This window comes from Chelon labrosus, assembly GCF_963514085.1.
Source record: "Chelon labrosus genome assembly, chromosome: 3".
In the NCBI taxonomy this organism is placed as follows: Eukaryota; Metazoa; Chordata; class Actinopteri; order Mugiliformes; family Mugilidae; genus Chelon; species Chelon labrosus.
This window is the reverse complement of record NC_140339.1, coordinates 17,366,413-17,388,310: the sequence shown is the minus strand read 5'-3', so window position 1 is coordinate 17,388,310 and position 21,898 is coordinate 17,366,413. Positions and strand designations below refer to the sequence as shown.

General features: G+C 43.6%; 1 protein-coding gene across 9 annotated transcripts in view; it reads left to right on the top strand.

Annotated features, from left to right (window-relative positions):
* celf6 (CUGBP Elav-like family member 6) overlaps positions 1 to 21,898 on the top strand; it is a gene marked incomplete at both ends in the record, with an annotated part of 123,675 nt that overhangs the window by 65,838 nt on the left and 35,939 nt on the right. For all 9 annotated transcript variants that reach the window (XM_084541194.1, XM_084541192.1, XM_084541190.1 and 6 more), the window contains one exon: positions 21,013 to 21,061. In XM_084541194.1, coding sequence (XP_084397320.1) covers positions 21,013 to 21,061 — 49 coding nt within the window. The remainder of the gene's footprint in view (positions 1 to 21,012; positions 21,062 to 21,898) is intronic.

The window sequence follows — 21,898 nt, the reverse complement described above, 5'->3', positions numbered from 1 at the left end:
GGTGCCCCGTGTGAGGCAGCAGAGCAGTGGAGAGCTGCGAGGTAAGAGGAACGAGATGAATAAGAGGAATATGAGAGAGAGAGCAATGGATGAGTTGTGGTTTTATCTCTTTTGGTAAAGGGGGCGGTACCAGGTGTTATCAGTTCAGGTTACAGCTGCAGGAAGTGGCCAGAAGTGTGACTTTCAAAATAAAAGCATTTTACCCTAACAGTTCACTTAACTACCAAAAATTACTGCAATTGTGGATTTCCACAACCCAGCAATATTATTATTAGTTTCAGTCTTGTAGTCCAAAAATTATTTTGTATTTTACATACTACACATGTATGTTTAATAAGTATATAGTCAAAGAGGAGAGTTGCCAATTTAATGTCAACTTTATAATATATGGGTGTGGTGGATAGGAGGATAAAGGAAATTCTAACATAAGCACTTGAGGAATTTTGTTGATGCACTCAACCAGACTGACTTACAACAAGTGCAACAGCAGCCTGAGCTCCAACATTCAATCCTCAGACATCATGAAACGCAACATTTGGTGCCATGGTGCACTGATAATACTTTGTCTGTAGAAAGATCAGAGTGAAGCACAAATACACAAGGGATGTCTTTTTTCCTTTTTTTTTTTTTAAAAAAAAGCACTAAGGTGAGAAAATACACAAGGAGATTCAGCGGGGACAAAGTTACAAAAAAAGGGACATTCAAAGAGAGAGAAGCCAATGATGCTGCTCATGCATTGGGATTGCCACGCCCACTGAGCAGCCCAGGGCTCTGGAGTGAAGGAAGGATTTCATCTGTTTTATCTCTTCTGTCTTCTTCTCTGCCTTTTTTTTTCTTTGAGGTTACACAGAGCACGTCCCTTTCCCCCCCCTCTTCCCTGCTTCAGTGAGGCAAAGATCTTAATCGCCCCTGACCGTAATCTACCAGAGTGGAACGCTTTTCTTCAATAGACAAAAAAGGAGCTTATAGATGCTGCACCCTGCAAGGGTATAACATCATAGGGTTATCCTCTGGCAAAAAAGGGGAGGGATGTGTAGAGTGTGGGTGTGTTTTAACCTATTCGATCCTATTATAGTGACATGGACAATAGACAGTGGACAGTGCCAGCATAGTTATAAAGCAAAAGCATAGACAGGGGATGTGTAACTTTATAGAACTTCTCCCAATGTTTTTCTTTTGTCAACACGGTAGAAGGATATGTCAGTGTTAATCCTTTCATGTATGTCTGTGGATGTTCTTCTGGAGGGATCAATTAGATGTGTGCACACCTAGGACCAAATGCATCCCGATCTTCATCCTGTTTGACAGATGCAAACAAATGCTTTCAAAGCTACTCAGCAAAGTCTATGTGATGGTATGAAGGTGCAACTGTACTAGCAATCAAAAAAGTTCTGAGCGAGGTAATCTGAGACGAAGCTTTTGTTGACATTTCTTCAGGCAACACTGACGGATGACAGCACTGCAATACGCATTCCACACATCTGCCACTAAAAGCCAAACATTTGCTTTGTTTTAATCTCTCTGCAGTCTGATGGGTTGGCATGTGACAGTTTAGAGCATTTGAACAGTCAACTTATTTCTTTACACTTGAAAATTTTGTTTCTATTTTTTCTTCTTCTGGGATCTGAATGGTCCTTATGTGGAAAAACCGTCCATCTGATGCTTGCAGCGGACTAAAGCTGACACTATATGTCATTTGCAAAGAGAACTGCAATCATAGAGAGATCACTTCTGTTGCCGCAGCCAAACCCCCTTTAACTTTCTCTTGCTGTCTGGTAGTGTGTGTCCTCCCCTCTCTTCTTTTTTCCCCTCTTTCCCTCTATTATTTTACTCTCGACAAGCCTTATTTTTGGTTATTTCTCTCTTTCTCTCTGTCTCCTCATTTTATTTTCACTGCCTTTGTCACTTTCTCCTTCTCTGTCTTGGTCTTTTCTTGTTCTTTTGTTTCGTTGTCACCTCCTCTCTCAGCAGCGTGTTTTGTCATTTCTTTCTCGGTTCCTGTCTTTTTGCACACCGTCATAGAGACACACAAACAAAGACATAAATAAATCTTTTTTTTTTTTTTTTGTGAAGTCCCTAAAGTCAGAGAGAGAGAATATGATTTTCAAAACCCACACACAAAAAAAAAGTCACCGGCAGAGAATATTCCCAGTGCATTATAAACACTCGCCCACCTAACCTTGAGCTTAAAGCTGGCACATCAAACTTTCTAAGGATTCATCTGAGGTTTAGGCATAGTATTGGGGCAGATAATACATAATATACATAACGCGTGTCTCCGTCAAGAGGGACTATTGCGTTGTAAGAAGACAATTTCATCCTAATAGCTTTCTGTAACCTTATATACATATACATATATTGTGTCTTTAACAGAGCACTTCATTTTCCCAGCCTCTCCTGAATGCTAACATCGACTAAGCACTGCATGACTCAGGTTGCATCGCTTTAGCAAAGGCAATCAAGGGTTCTGTACATGTGATACGTGCGTATCTGTGTAAGCACACAGGTACGTGTTGCACCCGTCTCCTTGGCTGTCTCCCGTTTGCCTTCTCAGAAGCAAACCGCTCTTTTGTGTTTGTTTCATAGCAGCAAATTATAGTTTTTTTGTATTTGTTCTCAGCCTGTGCTGATGTGGAAACTGCATGCACCGTCTCACTGCGATACTTCCTTGTTACGTGCTTATGTTGTCCATGTCTCTGTGAACAGTGTGGATTGACAAATTGGATAGAATCTCATCAGGCGTAAATAATGGCAGCTATCTGTAAATAGCACTGGAGCAGGGGAGCAACAGATGCTGCTCCTGGTGAAGGAGAAAAGCCTGCTCTCCTCCACTGAGCCTGCTCCCCGCATGCTGCCACTCACGTATTTGGCTCCCATTAACACTGATCTATATTAATTCCTTGCAAAAAAAAAAAAAAAAGGATGAATAAGGAAGTTGATTAAGGAAATGAAAATCTATTCTGCTGAGCCGAAGCTCAATGTGTTCCAGTCTGTTTCACACTGTGGGATTTTTAAACCTTAATGGCTATCCAGTTAGTCACAGATCAGCGAAGCAAAGCTGGGATACAACGTTTATTTATCCATCTACTTATTCTTTTTTAAACATTTACCCCATCTCCCTTAAGATGTTTGTAGACTCATCAGCGCCTGGCTATAGAAAGAACACTGAAATCATACCCCAACTGTTGACAGTAAACGACTAACCTTTCATGCAAGTATAGTCTCTCCTATATCAAATTCTGCATGTGTATAAAAACTCTGTGAGCTACAGTAGTTTGATAAAATGTACCTGGCATTCATCAATAGCTGGAATGAAAGCTAACGCCCTCCTGTGTCCACCAAGGCTTGTATCCTCACATTGATTTCTGGCCAGGCATTTGCTCACCCCAGCCAAGGTCCAAATGTAATTTAAGTGTTGTGTGGGGACGTGTTTCTCGCATAGAACCTGACATGGTGTGGTCAACAGCCCCAGGCAGTGAATGAGCTCTCAAGTGGCAAACAGCAACAGCGAGACGTATTTCCTCTTGCAGCTCACCTCACGCCTCCTCGTCAAATTAAACGATAGAGACTGGAGGGCTTTCTGCGGGCCTTCAGCATGCTTTCACCCTTCCATCTCTGAGAGGACAAGGCAGGCCGACGACAAACGCCGCTGCTCTCACATGCGGGGGGGGCAAAAAAAAAAAAAAACCCCACTTCAATTATTCCATATAAAATGGCATCAGCTCTCGACCCTCTACTTCAGGAAATTAAATTTCAAAATGGACCGTGGTTACGGCAGCAAAACAAAGGCGCTTGATGATTAAGGGTGGATTTTAATAATGCCAGATTTTCCACAGAGGTCTGCAGAATATGGGAAATGAATGTAATAATATCCAGGTCCTAAAAGGTTAGTGAATTGAACAAAAAGGCTAAAAAGTATAGAGAGTAAACTTTTTCAACGATGGTATCTGGTATATTTGGTGGCGTTATTGAAGCCACCGCCATGCAATATATTCTGTTGCTTTGTTGTTGTTGTTGTTGTGTATGGGTACCGGCGATGTATTGTGACTGATATGACCAGTTGGGCAATACTAAATATGTGCCAACATGAGCTGCTGATAACATATGTTGTGTTGTAAAAGTAACGCAAAGCACAGAGACGCATTTAAAAATTACACATCCTTTGTTCAAGTGTGTAGACACGCACGACGGACATCACCGGCTCCAGCATCCGAACCCTCAGCTGGGAGAATAATTGCTCCGGGAAGCTGATGGACTGTCAGGAGTCACACAAGCTTGTTTCCTCTGTTCTCTTTTCTTCCCCTCTCGCCTGGTGACACAGACAGACGCTACGGAAGCACCTTGTGTTCGCCGTGCATGGAGATAAACTGCATATTGCATTCTGTTTCAAGTGTTACAAATCTCTTGCAATAATATAATAAAAGATGTATTATTCATTGCCTCTACAGTGATGGAGGGGAGGGGGAGGATGAAATATGCATAGGGTGTGTGCGCTATTTCAAAAAGCCAACGTCGGGCGACGTGTGACGGGTGATGAGGGAACATCACATCGTGTCTGGTGTCATCAAAAGCTGGAGAGGGGAGATTAGTTGAGTGAGGACAACACGGGCAGTTTCGTGGCCACTTCATGGCTGGCAAAATGAGCGCGATACTTGGAACGCGAGGGAAGCTGGTGTAAATAAGCATACATTTTCAATCTACTGTATGATGAGAATCCATTTGTGGTCCCCAGGTGTGACAAACAAAAGCCTTGGATGTGTTGTTCCACATCTAACTGGTTTTGCTTTATTTCCCATCGAGATAGGGTGCGTGGGGAGTGTGGGATTGGGGTGCTGGGGGTGCCAACTGAGTAATTTCGCTGCCTGCACTCTGCCGAGGGTATAATTGCAGACTTTAAAAATACCCATTCTGCCTTGGCACGTGTGAAAAGCTTGAGGGGGAAGGGTAGGAATTATCAGTCATGTCGGTACACAAACATGTGGTGTGCATGTGTTTACGTGTGTGTGGGACAGGCATGGTTGCACATTAGAATGAGATGTTTATAACACAGTGGCATGACTGCTACCATACATATACAGTGTATTAATTCAGCGGAAGTGTGAGAGGAAAATTTTTTTTTCCCATTGTTTCATTCCAAGAAACCTCATCACGACAGAGTATATTTATGAGGTAGCGTAAAATGCACTATATTTTTAGGGAACATATTCTATTTTATGTTGGTGATTTCCAAGTGTTTTTCTATTGGCCTGGGGGCCTGTGTGAATGAGTAATAGACAGAGTAATGGCTTCATCCTCGCCTGGCTAAATTTGTTTTTCTTTCGCGTGCTTTGCAAATACTAAAAGAAAAAAAAAAAAAACTGCCAAAAAAAATGATAAATAGCAGCCTCCCAATTACTCTGGCATCGCTGTATTCAGGAATTTATGTTTATATTATCAAGATGTACCACTGCTCTGCATGACAACACCTTGCCACAGAAACAAATGGCATTTACATTTCCTCTGGGTGGTAGCTAGGTGCAGGTTCCTATTCATTTAGCCAGTTTCCCTCCTGAAGTAATGGGAGGCCCTGACCTAGAGCCTCTCTGTCAGCCCATTAGGCAGCGTGGAGAGCATTGCATCGGCGCCTCTGCTGTACTGCCACTCACAAACACCCCCTAGAATCAACACAAACAAGCCCAGAATGCTACCCCTCCTGCTCACACACACACATACAGACACAGCCAGGCAAGATGAAGCTGGGGCATTGATTTTATAATGATGCCCTGGCTGCTTCCAGCCATGGAGGAATTGGAGCTGGCTGAGCCGAGCTCTTGGTGTGTGGAGAGTTTTTTGGATGGGAGCCCCGCTGGTTGCTGGGACTAGTCCGGTGGAGAGGCTAGGCTGCAGACGTGTGCAGCCGGTGGATCCAGAGCATGTAGAACATGAAGAGGCAGCCGTGCCCAACTTTACAGAAGCACCCGAAGCCAGGCGTCCCTCCTCAGCACACACAGACCTGCAACTGCCAATCAAAGCAGCCTCGGGCGCTGCCACTGCCTTGTGCGCATAAATTAGCATGTATTTGCATAAGAATCCACTCGTTTAGCAGACCCACTTGGCTCTCCCCCCAAATGGCATTTTCTCGCTCCCCCCTCCCTCTATCGCTCACTTTTCCTCTCCTTATCCTTTTACAAGCACCGATAAGAGCTAGAAAATAGTGTGTTAACCCTTCTCATACCAAACCCCTCTTGGCACAAATTACATGTTTGCTGTGGCTTTGCAAATTAGGAAATTTAACCAACAAATGATTCATAAAACAAACAAACAAACATGGCTGTGATAACATATTTCAGCGCTGTACACAGTGCACAGTTCTGAAAATTACTCTACAATGTGAATGTTAATTATAAGAATCATGGCTGTGAAACAACCATTACCAGCAGCTTTAAAATATGTTGCACTTTAAACTTCCCTGACAATTTATGAGCGATATAGCGATACACCGACACGGATTACATTATTCAGCAACAGCTTTAAAGCCTTGTTTCACTTGGTTCAGCTTCGGCAGTCCACAGAGAGCAGCAGTGCATGCGCACCCTTCTAAATTACAGCTTAGTAGACAGGAAAATTCCGTCACTGGTCAGCTTTGGTTGCGAGGAAGTTGAGTGAGACAGAGGGAGTGAATGAGATGACATGAATTTTTCACCATGAACAGTCAATCAGGGCGCCATACAGCCAGCTTGGCAGGGATTAATAAGTAAAGAAGAGAAAGGGCTGCCCGTTGCCCTCAGCGCAAGTTTCGGGATGCAGTAATTGGCTAGGATTGGGCCTTCAGAGTCAACGTGAAGCCGCGCACGTGAGAATACTGAAGCTCTGTCTGACTTTGTTGTACTTTTCTTACACGTTCTCCTAATTTTCGGCGCGGATCACGGTTCCCATCTAGTACATTATTGAACGTGTTCTTTGGTTCATAAAGCTGGCTATGATTGCTAAGTTCTTTGCTCCAAGGTATTCTCCACAGGTGATTAGTTACAAGGCTATATAAAACAATGGATGAGGCATTCAAACATGGTGCTGCATTCCTTCTAATGAAAGCGTCCTGCCTAGCAGTACACTAAAAAAAAAAAAATAAAAAAAGATCTTTGCCGTGCTCCCTGCTTCTGTGCCCACAATAAACTGGGGCCTTCATTTTGCTCTTCTTGGCTAGCAGTTTGCCCAAATGGCTTGCATATGTCTTGATACAGTGTTTAGATTGCGTGTGATGATTTGGAAAGTCCCAACTTTGACCACGGCATCCGAATTGCTGCCCAGAACCGCACGTTCTCCGGCACCCTGGCGAACGTCTGAGGCTTGACAGGATGGTGATGCCCGTAAATATGTGCATCTGTGTGGAAGGTGGCATGAATTGCACTCAAAATATAAACTCATGTTCAATAACATGTGTTAGATGTGCGTTAAGGTGTGAATTTATGTGATAGGTGGGATTATTTAGGGGATGGCCAATACTAGCGACTGCGTAGACGGTGTGTGGGAGTGAGTGTGACAAGCAAAAAGTAATAAAATGCACTTTTAAGTTAGGCATGTTTATTCCTCCGGGACAACGAGGCAAATTTTAGCTCGCTCTGTGTATTTATGTGTATGGGTGTGTGTGTGTGTGTGTGTGTTTTTAATTTTATGTCCAAACAACTCAAAACCCCAGGAGGTTGTGCAGTCGCTCAGGGGACCGTTCTCTCTTCTCGTGCCCCCCCGCTGGTCCAGGCAAACGGCTGAGCTCCGTGTCACCATCTCCAACCTGTGTTTGCTTCCCGTCCTCATATCTAATATGAGTCACACATACACTCAAAGAAACACACACACCCAAGGGGCTTAGGCTGCCCTGTCTCATCCCATTTCCTCAGTGCCTTTGATCCCTAACCCCCCCCCAAAAATACATTGCACCCCCCTTGCAGTGTTAACTTCCTGCCATGCTATTTAAGCTTCCTTGTCTGCCCGGAGCATCCACAGCTTTGGCGCTAGCTATTGCTGTCTCTTAATGACAGTGCGGCGCGAGAAGAACAGGGTGTTGGACAACAGGAGCAGGACAAAAGGCCCTGAGGTACACCTCAAGATAAGGATGGCTCATTACTGTTGAGGAAGGGTTAATGTTCACAAACGGCTCAGAAGGGCCCCTCCCAGAGTGCTCCTGCTTGTTATGAGAGCTAATGATGTCAGCGGAGGCCCCGCTTGTTGATTAGCCTAAATGGAGGACTAATAGAAGTGCGTGAGTGTAATTAATGACTGAAGGGGAGCCTAACGCAGACGAGGACTCACCGCTGTGGTCATGGGTGTTCCCGGGTGAAGCATGTCCCCGGACAACACGGGCAGGGCACCTTATCAGCTGGCCAAGCTATCCCCATGCCATCCCATGCCATGCCCTGCCTTGCCATGCCACGACACCCACTTCAGCACCCAGACAGGCCAGCCTTTGTGGCCAGCCCTAATTAGCTGTCACAGCAGGTGGAGCAGGAACCGGGGACACTCTGTGGTCTGCTCTCTGACAGCACAGGTCCCCGCAGAGCTCCCCCCAGACACTGACCGCACAGGAACTGTGCACGCATGTGTGTGCTGGGAAGGCAGCGAGTGCATGAATGCGTGTCTGTCTGTGCATGTGGTGGACTTGCTCGAGGTAAAGACAAAAACAAAACAGGATGATACAGTGAAGGGTATGTCAGGATGCAGTGTACACAGACTCCCTCACAGACAGGAAGAAAGAAGATCATTTTATCTCAAATGTGGGTAGAGGAATGTACAGTGTAGACATGCGTATGAGACTGAGTTTGTTTGGGAAAGTTTGATTACCTTTCAGTTAACTTTTGCCTGTGACTACTTTAGATGGAGACAGCCTGCCTTTGCCTTACAGCTACTGCAGATACTGGACCACAGCAGCACAGAAAACAACATAATGGAGCAAAAATAAAGCATACGAAAATAGAGAAGGTGCTGGAGAGCTACAGCACATAACAAAAACATATTTGAAAGAGTATAGCAAAAACAAAACTATAATGTCAACCTCACTGGCAGATTTACAGGTTGAAGCAGACGTGATTTATAGTGCATGTGAATTAGATGTAATAGATGCCATAGATGCCGCAGACAGCGAGGAGAGAGAAACGTTAATAACTAATTTTAGGTGCAAAGATGTTTTCTCTGGACAGATCTGCGGCCATAAACAATCATTCAGCCTTCGTCTCCCTTAATAGCGGCCCATTTACACGCTTCCTCTGTATCATCAGACCCCTGTCACCTCCCTCCCAGCACAATACATTACTTAGCGTGTTTCCCTTCAACCCCCTGCTGAGTTCGTCCCTCTTCTTTGGCTTTGTGCATGTGCACGCAGGGAAGATACAGTGCATTCAGATGCTCCCTTCTGTATGCTAAGGCCTGTGTAAGCTGCAGTAATACTTCTTTACTGATAGCTGCGCTCACACGGACACAGACACACAGACACACACGCCGCGGCTCTACACACTCCCCTGGTTTAATCTATTACCATTTTTATGTGGCTCAAATATTCAGGCCGTGTTAACCAATGCATCATTATGAGGCGTATAACTGCAAAAGCCAAAGGATTTATAGGCTTAAATAAATTATGTGATACCATGGTGCAAGTTTTATGAGTTGCAACTTTGCAAATATTCTTTTAAATAATAACAATAAAAGAAAAATATCCTCTGAACCGGGGTGTTGGAAGATGATTCCTCCCCGTTCCCGTTAAAGGCCGCGTTTAACTGCACATCAGTTTCAAGTTATTCACTCCATACCTTGTCTTTACAATCATCTCACACACGTTATATGAATTGATGATTTCATTTCTGGCATTTAAGCATTGTTTCTCTGCCCCCCCTCCTTCCCAGTAGTTTCATTTCCTTGCATGTCATACTCATGTTCACTTAATGCATCTTAAATCATCTCCATTGCGCGTGCTCACATGTGCTGATGGCAAACGTTGCGCCCAAGCACATGCAACCAACACGCACAGTGATGTATTGTGCATTTTCACTATAATATGTTTTACACAGGGTCACTATACATCACCCCTGATGTTGTGTGAGTAGGTCTCTTTGATCCCATTTGGCAGATGGATCCAATTGTCCGCACTGATATTGGGTTGTGACAGAAAGCAATCTAACGGCAGGCTCATTGATGATGATGAGTTCTGTTCCATTGCACTGAGATCCAGTCCAATTTCAAAAGCAAATTCAGCCATTCATCTTCCAAATAATTGTGGCACTTTATCAATTGCTCCCAGTCTTTTATCTATCACTTCGATTGATGTGATCATTTTCACAAACAGCCTTCTGTGCTAACGGCGTCTTGGAACACAGGGCTGTGTGCTTACGTGCGTGCGCTAGCATTTGTCTAAAGGCATCTCTGCCCGCAAATTTGTGTGTCCGCGTGCATGAGCGCATGCATTTGTTTGCTAGCGAGCAACGAAAGTGTTGGTGTCTGTCTTTCGATGCATGCATTCAAGTATGCGTGCGTGCGTGTGTGTGTAATAACACTCCTTTATTGTTCATTAAAGCGATACATCTCCTGTTCCATTATTATCATTACTATTATTATTTTATTCCTGTGTTTGCTCTGCTGTGTGTATTTATGAGACCATTTAAATATGATAGTGTCTGTTTGATGGGCAACTTCATCCTTATGCCTTCCATTACTATGCAGTGTGTGAGTGTGCGTTTATATGCATGGGTGGGACGGTTATGAATCCGCTGTGTGTTTTTGTGTCAAGTGCATGATGTGAGTGTGTAACGCATTATTTATATGATCGCAGCCTGTGTGTGTGTGTGTGTACAGGCATGTGAATATTAACCAGTTAGAGGACAATGCCACATTTTTTTTTAACATTTTTGGCTCCCTGGAAATATCCAAACTTAGACCCAATAAACCAAAACAGCAAAGAAAAGAAACAAATATTTTAAGTGCATTTAAAAATGACGTGAACTAAGCTTTAGGTATCCATCTGCTAACTAAAACGAGACTGTTTTCCATATAGTGAGAAAATTAGGGCGCAAAAAGTAAATAATAAAACGTGTGAATTTGTGGTATTATTCACCTCCTAAAACTGAGGAGCGGTTTGATAACTGTAAATTACGGCACCTGTTTGATTTGCCTCGCCTAGAATACCATCCAGCTCTGCTATTTTTGGACAATTTTCACATGCGCCTTAATACAAAAGCAGAGAGATCTCAATGTGATGACACCTAACTGAGGTTAACACACGATCATACGTATATCATTAACCCTGCACAATCAACACATTGCGTATCCGAGACTTTGTGTAATGCGTGTACATTAGCTGTAAGTGAGTGACTGTGATCTCACAGGGAGTTTTGTTAAGATGATTCAGTGTCGATGAGATGTGATGCTACAACATGAGGCACCAGTTGTTTGATGACAGCGGGCTTGTGGCAATGCACTATTTCGATGGATAAAAGCAAGCGTGTGCGCTGTGTTACTATCAGCAGGTTGGGTGTGTGTGTGTGTGTGTGTGTGTGTGTGTGTGTGTGTGGATGTCAGTGGGCCAGATGATAGTGATAACTTGTCAAAAGATTTCTAACAATGCACTTTTATCATGTCTTGTGTTCACATATTTTTTAGGAGTGAACATTGAAACCACCCAGTATGTAGCTCACTTTAAAGGATCAAATGAATGCTTTTATTAATAATGTATGTTATATTATTAAAACAATAACATAACAGAGATTACAGTAGGCACTTCCAACTCCAGACGGACATTTGACAACTTGACGCTATAGGAACGTTAATGTAAGAACAAGAAGTGACTTTTTCAACATGCCAGCGTCAAAGATTGAGCACTTAAGCAACTCAGCAAATCTACAGTACCATTTATTTAGGGAAACAGAGGCGCTGTAGCATCAGCAACAGTGTGCGACATCTGATTCTAGGCTTCTAATTAAAATTCGATTAATGCATTTGTATTTCAATATGGATGCAACCTGAGCTCCTCTCCTATGACACCACATTTATTCTCCTGTCCACGTTGTTCTGGACATAAACCCGATTGCCTGTTTGTTGTAATTTGATTTTGTACATTTTCGCAGAGCATTCAAACACGATTGTGTACATAAGCGCTCTGGGCCTTTGTTGCTGATTGTTGTGGCAGAGGCAGAGTCTGAAAACTGTTCTCCCCGCCGCTCTGTGATTTCTCACCGCTGACTCCCCTCATCAGCATTGTGGTGCGTATGGGCTCGAGAGCAGACCTGACCGGCAGGTATATGAGAGGAGCAGAGCGGGATATACACTCATAAATCTGACAGATGCATGGTGTGTCATTACTTTCCACTTATTATTATTCTCTCACCCCTTTTTATACCGTGGGCCACTTTAGCTGTTTTCCCGGCCAGGCTTGGAAACATTTGTACTGTGGCCTTGCAGAGTGACAGATGCTCCCGGGGAGCTACCAGGTTATTGTTGCGATTCCTGCTCTGGCTTTATGTTTGTGTGCTTGAGTCTGAGCATTTAACCTCAAGTGCTTTTGTTCTTAAAGCGTGTGTGCCATTATCAACTTGGGCTGTATTGTTTTTTTGCATGGATTTTTATATACGAGGCGCGAAAGAGAATGAGTAGAAGTGGTTGTTACACTGAGACACGCAAAAAAAGATGCAGAAATCTGAGCAAAGATGAACCTCTGCCTTTTTGCTTCCTAATTTCTAAATATATATATCTTTTTTTAATAGCTAAATCTTAAGTCTATCAGTGTTGTTATTCCAAGTTAAAACAAGTCACTGTACATGTGCAGCAACATTTTAAATTCTGGGCTTACAAGAAAGCTCAGGTTTTCTTTCTTTATTTTATTTAAGATATTTATTTAATTAATAATCGTCTTGAACTTTCATGGCAGCTATATAGTGGTGCATTGTTAACGGTCACAATAAACCCTGGAACATTGTTCATCATAATGACCCCTATGACTTTACTGTTTGACTAAGTAATTTAAGCCATTGGGCATTTGAGAAAGTATTACAATAATTACACTGAGTTAATAATAATAATAATAAAAGATTTACTGAATATAACTAATAAGATTTTCTGGTGCCTGGGACAAAGCAAACACAAGGGAAAATTGGTTTTCCTGCATTCTCCGACCAAAAAACTCAAAATAACACGATGTTCTCTCCTTGTAATGAATCGCAGATTAACAGTCTAAGTTATTAAGACTCACCCTGATAGTGAACCAGTAAGTTATCTAAGTTAGTGTGTTTGCACACTTTTAGTTCTGAAGATGATGAGACTGACGATGAGAATTCACGACCTGTTATTCATGCCGAAGTATATAATGTGCACTTTTTAGTGTATCCGTTATTTCTCACTACTCTCGTTCTACCCCTTGCACTTGCTTGTTGCTCTTCGTTTCCACCGCTTTCGTCACTATTCTTCTTCCCACCAAATGTACAAATGTGTCCCACACAAACACACACACACATACACACACCGACATGGCCCCGGCACAGTGTCCCTGCGGCCCAGAGAAAGAGAGAGAGGAGAGAGAGAGAGAAGCAGTCGCCTCACAAGAGCAGACCTCATAAAACTCCCTGTCACTTTGACTAATTTGTTAGTCTTGTCTCACTGTGTCGAATCGTCACCCCCCCCCCCCCCCCCCCCCCCCGATGCACCTCTACTCCAACTCCCCCTGTCCTTCTTTCCACAACCCCCCATATCCACAGGAAGAGGAGGGAGGGAGATGGGGAGGAAAAAAGGGGGGCAATAAATGTAATATAGTGTGCTGGCCATTGGTTGCAGTGATCTACACAGCAATCCATCTACAGTCAGAGGAAGAACAGAGGCTTTATGGAGCAGAGGATAACATGATGGCTCGATTTCTCATCCACTTTCTGTCTCTGTCTGACTCTGTCCCACCTCCGCAGGAGGCCTGTTGGGTAGTGGCGAGGTAAAAATAAAAATATGAAGGGAGAATAGGGCTATTAGGAATGCAGACTGGGATATAGTCCCCGAGACTAGATTGTTGGACCAGGCCAAACAAGGCGGGGCGGTACAGATGGGTTTAGATGTTCAGCTGGGCTTTTCAGAAAAACTAACAAGTCAATGTGGGATTCACAGAGATAAATTAAAAGCAAAAACCCTGCTCCAGGGGGGAATCAATTGCCAGGTAATTATGGAGAACGGGGCCCAGATTACAGAGACAAAACACAAACACAGAGATGTTCCCCTGTGACACTGCAGCATCACACCAGGGATTATTGTGTTAGCCTTACATGAGTGATTTTTTTGTTGCTGTTGGTGTCCCCTCTTCCCTTCCCAAACCGACCCTTAGTACCTAGTCTTTAAATAGGCGCTAGGGCTCGGAACTAAAAATAGGCCACATTTCACCGCCAGCAACCCTCTGCTGAGCTGTCAGCGCCCCTTCCTCACAGTGAGGCAGACACAGCCCTCCTTCATGTGTTTTCGAAGGAGACAGGCAGTGTGTGATCACGCCAGCTCCAACCCATCTAGTCCAACACACACGGCAGGCCCAGCCTCTCCCGGCTGGCCGGCCTCACAGGGAGGCCGCTGTGAACTCGCACACCAATTTGAGAGAAAGACTCATTCCCGCTGCGCTGGCCCTGTTTCCTTTCCACACAGAAATGAGGGGCAGGATGTCCTGACGTGTGAGCGATGGGTGATGGAAACAGTAATTTGGCCTGGTACGGTACAGGCTGTGCAGGATCTGGGAGCTTGTTTGCCAGTGCTGCAGGCCTACAGTGAAATGATTTCAAAATCTAGTGTTTTTATTTAAAGGAAAAAAGGGTGACATTACGTGAATAGATCATCAATGTATAAACGTTCAAATGTTTAATTTACTTTTTTATTTTTTTTATTTACAAGCATATCACATATGCAGTATATGTGTACTACTATAGCACATATAGTGGCTTTATAATAGTCAAAGGTCAGTGACTTAGCATCCTTATATCTCCATTTGGAAGTAAGTAAGTATCTCTCAGCCAGTGCCAATGGCTCTTGGTCATTTCTATGAGCGAATTCATTTGCATTAGGCATTTTTAACTGAGCTTAAAAAAGGCTGTAAATGGCACCAACAGCTCCAATGAATTCACGGAGGGCGAAACTGCAGAATGATAATGAGAGGCATCAAACAATAGACAGCTTATCAAGATAATGATACCTGATGACTTCAGAGGAGACAGGACAAAGTAACAGCAAGGACAAATTCATTAGGCCAATATTATTTTTTTCTGTTTAGTTATATATCACACGGGAAGCTTAATAAATGCATCTAGTTAGCTTAGCTCTGAATGAAATATGAAATAATCCTGTTAAAGCTAACTGTCCTTGCTATACGACAGGATGACCAAGTTCTCACCAACCCACTTTAAATGTCCTCCACCAATATCACTAGATCACTCTAAAAAATGTGGCTCTGTCTTCGGTTTTCTTATTGTATTTCCAACGGCAGTAGGGCTTGATGTGTAGACGTGCTGAACAACATGATGTGATGCAGAACATGGGTGTAATTGTTTCAGTTGTTTGCAGTTTAGGCAAGAAAACATTTCCACATGCCTCCAGGGGAAGGCATGTAAACAGGAGTTTGGGGGAAATTGTCAGTTTATGCAAGGCTTAAACAGAGTAATGCTCAATCACAGTTTTGGCAGAAGTGGCTTTGTTGTTGCATTTAGATTGCAGCCAAATCCAAACGAGTCTAACTTTATTATTTTCCTAAATCAAACAAACTAAAGGCAACCAGAATGACAATGTAACACTTTTAATTTCTTTTTAATTTTAATGTGCCCGTTTTACTGTTTTAAAAAGTTACAATGCCCATATGGTTATAAAAAGGGATTGGTGTCTCTTTCACAATAAAACCATGCTTTACTACAAATCGAAACATTGGTGACACCGCACATTAAGTACCTGCAAGAACATAAAATAATATAAAAGAGATTCATCATCCGCCTTTTGCACTCTCTGAAAATAAACCCCTCCACCTCCCTCAAAAAGAATATTTTATTTTCCATTTGGTGTGGACTTTCGTTTCGTCATGTGCCGCCGTGATTGGTACAGTTGTTTAAAAGTTACGAGAGGATTAATGTGACTGGCTGAGGGGTTAATGATTCATCACCACGGCCTCCTATTAATAACGCAATCCGCCTGACACGACTGTCGAGCGCGGATGCTCACGGAAGAACGAGAATAGCAGGTGTTCACGGACAAGCTTGCATACCGTACACAAAATATGTAGTTAGAACTGGTTTCATGATGGAAATGCAATTTTTTTCTACTATTAGAACCTTTTGTGTTGTTTTTTCTAACTCTGGTGCTCATGCTAATTATCTACATCACAACAGTTTGACAGTATTTGTGTTACCTATAGTAGTTTGTTCTTAACCAATTATTACTAACATTCAATTTTGACAGTCGATTCACATCAAGTTAACAAATTTGGATGCTTAGTCACATGCATACTCATACCCATTTGCTGAGTGGACTAAAAAGCAGAGACAAAACTGAGACAAATTATTTCCATTTAAATATCAGGATGCAAGGGGCATTTACTTTGTCGAGTTTGGCATTGGTGTGTTAAGAAGTTCCTCCTCATGCTAGATGATTCCAGTCACCTGAACACAGAGGGATTACTGTAAGAATTACAGCTGAGGGGACTCGCAGTGAAGGAAGAGTAAAAGAGCTCAGACTTTTGTCATGGTTCTCAGAGAGCATTTTTCTGTATTTAGAGTGTCTGGTAGATAGCGTTTCTCCTTGCTTGCTTTGTGAGCAGTGGTATTCACAAGGCATGGTCAAACGCGGTCAAAGGCCAGCAATGTCCTTGTCTGTCTTTCTCTCCGCTGCACCGTTATCAATCAGTCACACCAGCCGAAGACAGATGGACTGAAATGAACGCGCACACAGGCACACAAGAGCACGGCCCGAAACTTACACACAGTCCTTTACTGGGAAATGTAAGCAAGTTCCTCTCTTCCACACTGTTGGTTCTCCACCCCTCCGTGACTTCAGCTGACTTTTATTCATCAAAACGGAATGAAAAATATAGATTTACCCCTGGAGATTAGAACAAAGAAAAAAAAAGGGGGAATGTATAGACATAAAGGAAACAGAGCATGAAGGAGGGGGAAATATAGAGAGGGAAAAAGTGAGTGAAAGAAAGACAGAAAAAGAGAAAGAGAGATGGCCTCTCTAAGTGCAGCAGCACACAGGCACAGAGTCGCAAGTTCCCAGGCAAGACAGCATGAGCTGCCTATTTGTCAGCATTGATCAACCCATTAAGGGGCTGTGGTGGGAAGCATATTGGTTTTGGAGGCCAAAGGGGCAGGGAGAGACAAAGATAAAGCAAGACGGGGGGTGGTTGAACTCCTTTCAGCCTCGGCAGCCACACGTCTCCTGGATGAAAAAGCCTGTAGTCTTCCCCTCCGATGTCTATGCAGTTCATTTCGCTGGGCCCAACGGGAAGGTAGTAGATGTCATTTGTCTTACAGCATCTCTGGAGGCTCCACTGTATGTGTTATCTTAGCTTTCTGCAACTGCAATGCTAATAGGAACTAGCGAGCTTCTTCAGACGTACAGAATGTCACTTGTCATCTTGCTCTGTGTGTGTATATATGTGTGTGTCTTTGCACAAAGGGTGGGTGGTGGGGTGGGGGTGGGTCCTGGCCCAGAGGGGAAGCAGGCAGCCTCTTCGCCCAGCCTCTGATGAATTCATATAATTAACTCTGCCTTGATCTGTTGGCTAATCCTGCACTCAGTAATAAGGGATTAAAATGTCACCTAAGCCACCTGCTGTTATTGAGCCCCAAGACTTTTTGTGCTTCTGTGTGTGTGTCACAGTATGTGAGAAAAAAGAGGAGGAGAGAGTGAGAGAGGATAAAAGTAAAGTGAACTTCAAGCTTTCTGTGTAGTAAGCTTGTGTGCTAAAACATTCCCTCTGTCTGCTCAAGAAAACGCGTGTAGAGGACACTATAAAGTAGCAGATATCTTAACTCCAACCACAGGCATGTGAGCACTCTCACAACCCCATAGTTCGGCATCAAGCTGAACTCCATAATTTGGCAGGAAGCTGGAGCCGAAGTTGCAGCAGACTCGCTCTGAAAACTCATTGTCACAGTCACTAAAAAGGGACATGAAAGTGGGACATGCTGGAAGGTGGGAGTTGAGAAATCTTTTTTTCCCCCCTCCTCTCTCACCATGACCTCCTTCGACCAAGCAAAGAAAAAAAAAGAAGAAAGAAAAGAGTGCCAATTGGTTGGCTAACAGCCTGCAGACCAACGGCCTGCTTGCCTTGCCTGCCTGCTGGCCACCTCCACTCGGTTGCCTAGCAACCCCAAATGTACTTTTGGGTTGTTTAATGACTCTTGTTGCTGCACTGGCTCAGGGGCTTCTAATGAAGCCTCCTGACCAGTCACTGCCGTTTAAGACCTGGAAGCTGACTGATCGCTGGACAGGGATCTTGGGACTTCAGACTACCCTAAACCTCTTATGTGAGACCAACTCTGCCCCCAACTTGAGCCGCTATCAAGACGCACACAGACACTTACAAAATGAACAAACTGCACACCTGAACTTACCGCTTACAATGCCCCAACTGACCTTAACTCCATTTACAGCAGACTGACTTACATCAACACTTCACCCTCTCTGAACTTCATGCAAGACTCACATGAAAACATATTCTGTACAACAATGCTGTCATGAAGCAAGAGACAGCACAATGAAGCAGTTGGCCATTTGAGGTCTTACAAAGATGATGGTAATATGGGCTCTTTTAGTCCTTGATGCATTGTATAAAAACAAAATTGCATAATTACATATTCACTCAATCCTCACAGAGTCTCAGTGATTTAGAATCCAACAGAGTAATGGCTGTAGCTTAAACATCTGGACAATCCTTCAAGTTAATAATCATAATGTTTCTTCTCTCTGACGTTTTTTGTCACTACTGAAAGAAGCTTCTCTATTCTTTCCATCTCGTTTCCGCGCACTTGTCTACTTTTTTCTTTGATCCCTTTTCCTTATTTTTCCTCCTGTACATGCATACACTTCATTCCAGACTCAACACACATGCACGCAAAGACACACATGCACACTCGTGTTTCTGTGGCTATCTATCTAAGGCATCTATCTCAACTAAGTGCTTAACCCTAACCTTTATCTTAATCCTAACCATAACCTAATTGTAACCTTTACCCTTTACTGGCCAAAAAGTCCTCACTGTGCACAAATGTCCTCACTCTGATGGTGTAAAACTAAAAACTGGTCCTCAGAAAGATAGCTGAACACACACACACAGACACACACGTATCATATCACACGTCATATATCACCTCCTATGACTTGTAGGTATTCTGTACCAATTATTTTGCCCCTTTCCAGTTAGTTTGCATCCTATGAAAAGGAAACAAGCATCTCTTCTTTACTTTTAGTGCACTTTAAGAATTGTTGACAGACACGTGAACTATGTTCTCAACCAAGTGCAGCCGAGTTTATCATGATGTTTATACAGAATGACCGACAGTGAGTAAACTGGCCAGAGCCTGTTTCAGAGATGCCTCATATTGTCACTGACACATGGGGAAACTGAGTCTATGAGCTTTGTACTTCTGGTCATATGCAGGATGATCACTGTAACCAGGCAACGCATCCTTTCACATTACAATGTGAATATTTCTGAGTGAGATGTAATTATTGAAGACTTACAGTATCCCTTGCCTCACTTCTTTTCTCTGTGATGCATCTGCCACCTCGTCAAGCTTTGTTCCAGTGTCACGGCATATTGCTACGAGAGTACATTAGGTCCCCAGGGTGTCACGATGTATATGCTTGTCTATACATGTCCACCATTCTGAGCACTATATTTAGCCATCGTCTGAGCTCATGTCAACTGCTGTCAAGTGCTGCGTTGCCTGAGGGCCCAACACCCACTGTGCTGCTCTAGCTGACTGATCTGAGTGGGCAGTACTGCGTGCCATTCACTGGCACTCGCATGTTGGACCTGTCCACATGGCCTAGTTAGAAAGATAAGTCCACTCCCAGCTGAAATCAGAAAAACACAATGCCTACTATTAAATACAATGCCAGAATACGTACCCTCAATAAACAAGGGTCTTTGAGTGTGGCTGTAAACACCCACCATTTTCACAGAGGAAAGAGGGGATAGTATTCCTTTTTCAAAGAAGCCACAACATAGAGTGTTTATCTATTTTCACATTCAAACACCAGGGAGAAAGAACCTGGGGAGTTTTTATTCACGGCAGGCAGTTTTAAAAAGGCTTCTTCTGTTGTTGTTGTTGTTTTTTTATTTTTATAGTTAGCAACATTTTGCTTTCACCTTACTATGAAATAGATCTACAAAGATTGTTTATCCATTCCCTACTGTTAACCTTTCACAAACTGTTTCATAGCTACGCTGTTCAGTCGTTTTCTAAAGCGTCCAGGAAAAGGAGGTTGCTGGAGCAGGGTGGAGTTGGCTGACCAGACCAGGAGCATATTGGTCATGAGTTGCAAAATTGCTTCTGGGTAGGTAGGGAGTAAGAGGGATTGCTGAGGGTCAGGGATGAGCAGGATATAGCTGGTGACTGCGAGTCTGGAGCCAGGACGGGACAGGAAGAGCAAGGGCCAGCCAGAAGGACCTCTCCCAGTGGGTCTGGGAGTGGCTGATGTAATGGCATTAATCTCCAAGTGCCATCTGACACCCAGTGTGGCTCCGTCATTGAAAAGTGCTAATTCTGCTGAACTGTGAGGGGAATTCAGGCATCTCTAGAGGCAGTGCCCTGGATTAATTAAACACGCTGGCATGGAGTAATGCACAAATTTATCTCTTTTTACGGCGTCGCCGCTGTTTGATATTTGTGTTTAGCTCACAGAACAGGACAAACTCGGGACATTAACACCAAGAACACAGACACGTTTCGTGTTTTCTCTTCTCACGTCACATATTGTAGCAGTTGGTCCTATTGTTTCCAGCTAACCTGGGATTTCCCTTCTCTCTCCCTCTCTCCCTCTCCCCAGATGAACCGGCCCATCCAGGTGAAGCCAGCCGACAGCGAAGGACGAGGAGGTAATTAACCTTCTCCTGGTCTCTGTTGCACACACCGCTTAAAAACACACACACACACACACACACCACACTGCACACACACAAACACACAAATACACTGGAGCAGCGCTCACGTAATCCTTAATATTCTGCTCTCACTTGAGACACACTGGGAGTTAGTGGAGTAGCCCGTAATATAGGTCACTTGCTTCTATTGACTTCCCATCTGTGCCAGCAGAGGGGCTGTCTCAGGTTCACAGTCACTGGGAGCAGTTCAAAGACAAGACAGAGAGACATGGAGAGAAGTGGAGAGAAATAAAAGAGGGAGAGAAAGAAAGGGAAGGAATGGGGAGTGGAGAGTCTCCACCCCTCGATTCCCACAGAGCGACAGTGAAGTCTGTGTACAGATAAGAGGGGAATACACCTCAAACATACACAGATAAGCGCAAACACATAAACTTATAAAGCTACTACTTGGAAAGAGACACTATCAATTTGCCCAGTCAGCTTCACTATTCAATCAAAAGCTCTACAGTGCCTTCCTTCCAATTTTCCTTCCAACTTACCCGTCTACTTACCTGCCTATCTTCCTATCTGCCTCATAAACACTGTCACATGATTAGACAGACTTGGACCATCTGAAAGGGAATTTAGTCAGCTTCAGTGTGATTCACCGCGTGATGTGAGACTTCCAGCCGAACGCCATTGGACATACTGTGTCGGCCTTCTGTTTTAAAAAAGTAAACCCATCTGTTGACGCGCGAATCGTGACATGAAAACATGCAAATCTGCTTTGACATTGTGTTGACTCTCTTGCGCAGCTTCCTCCCTCCGCCTGTAGTCTGACTGACATGGTGA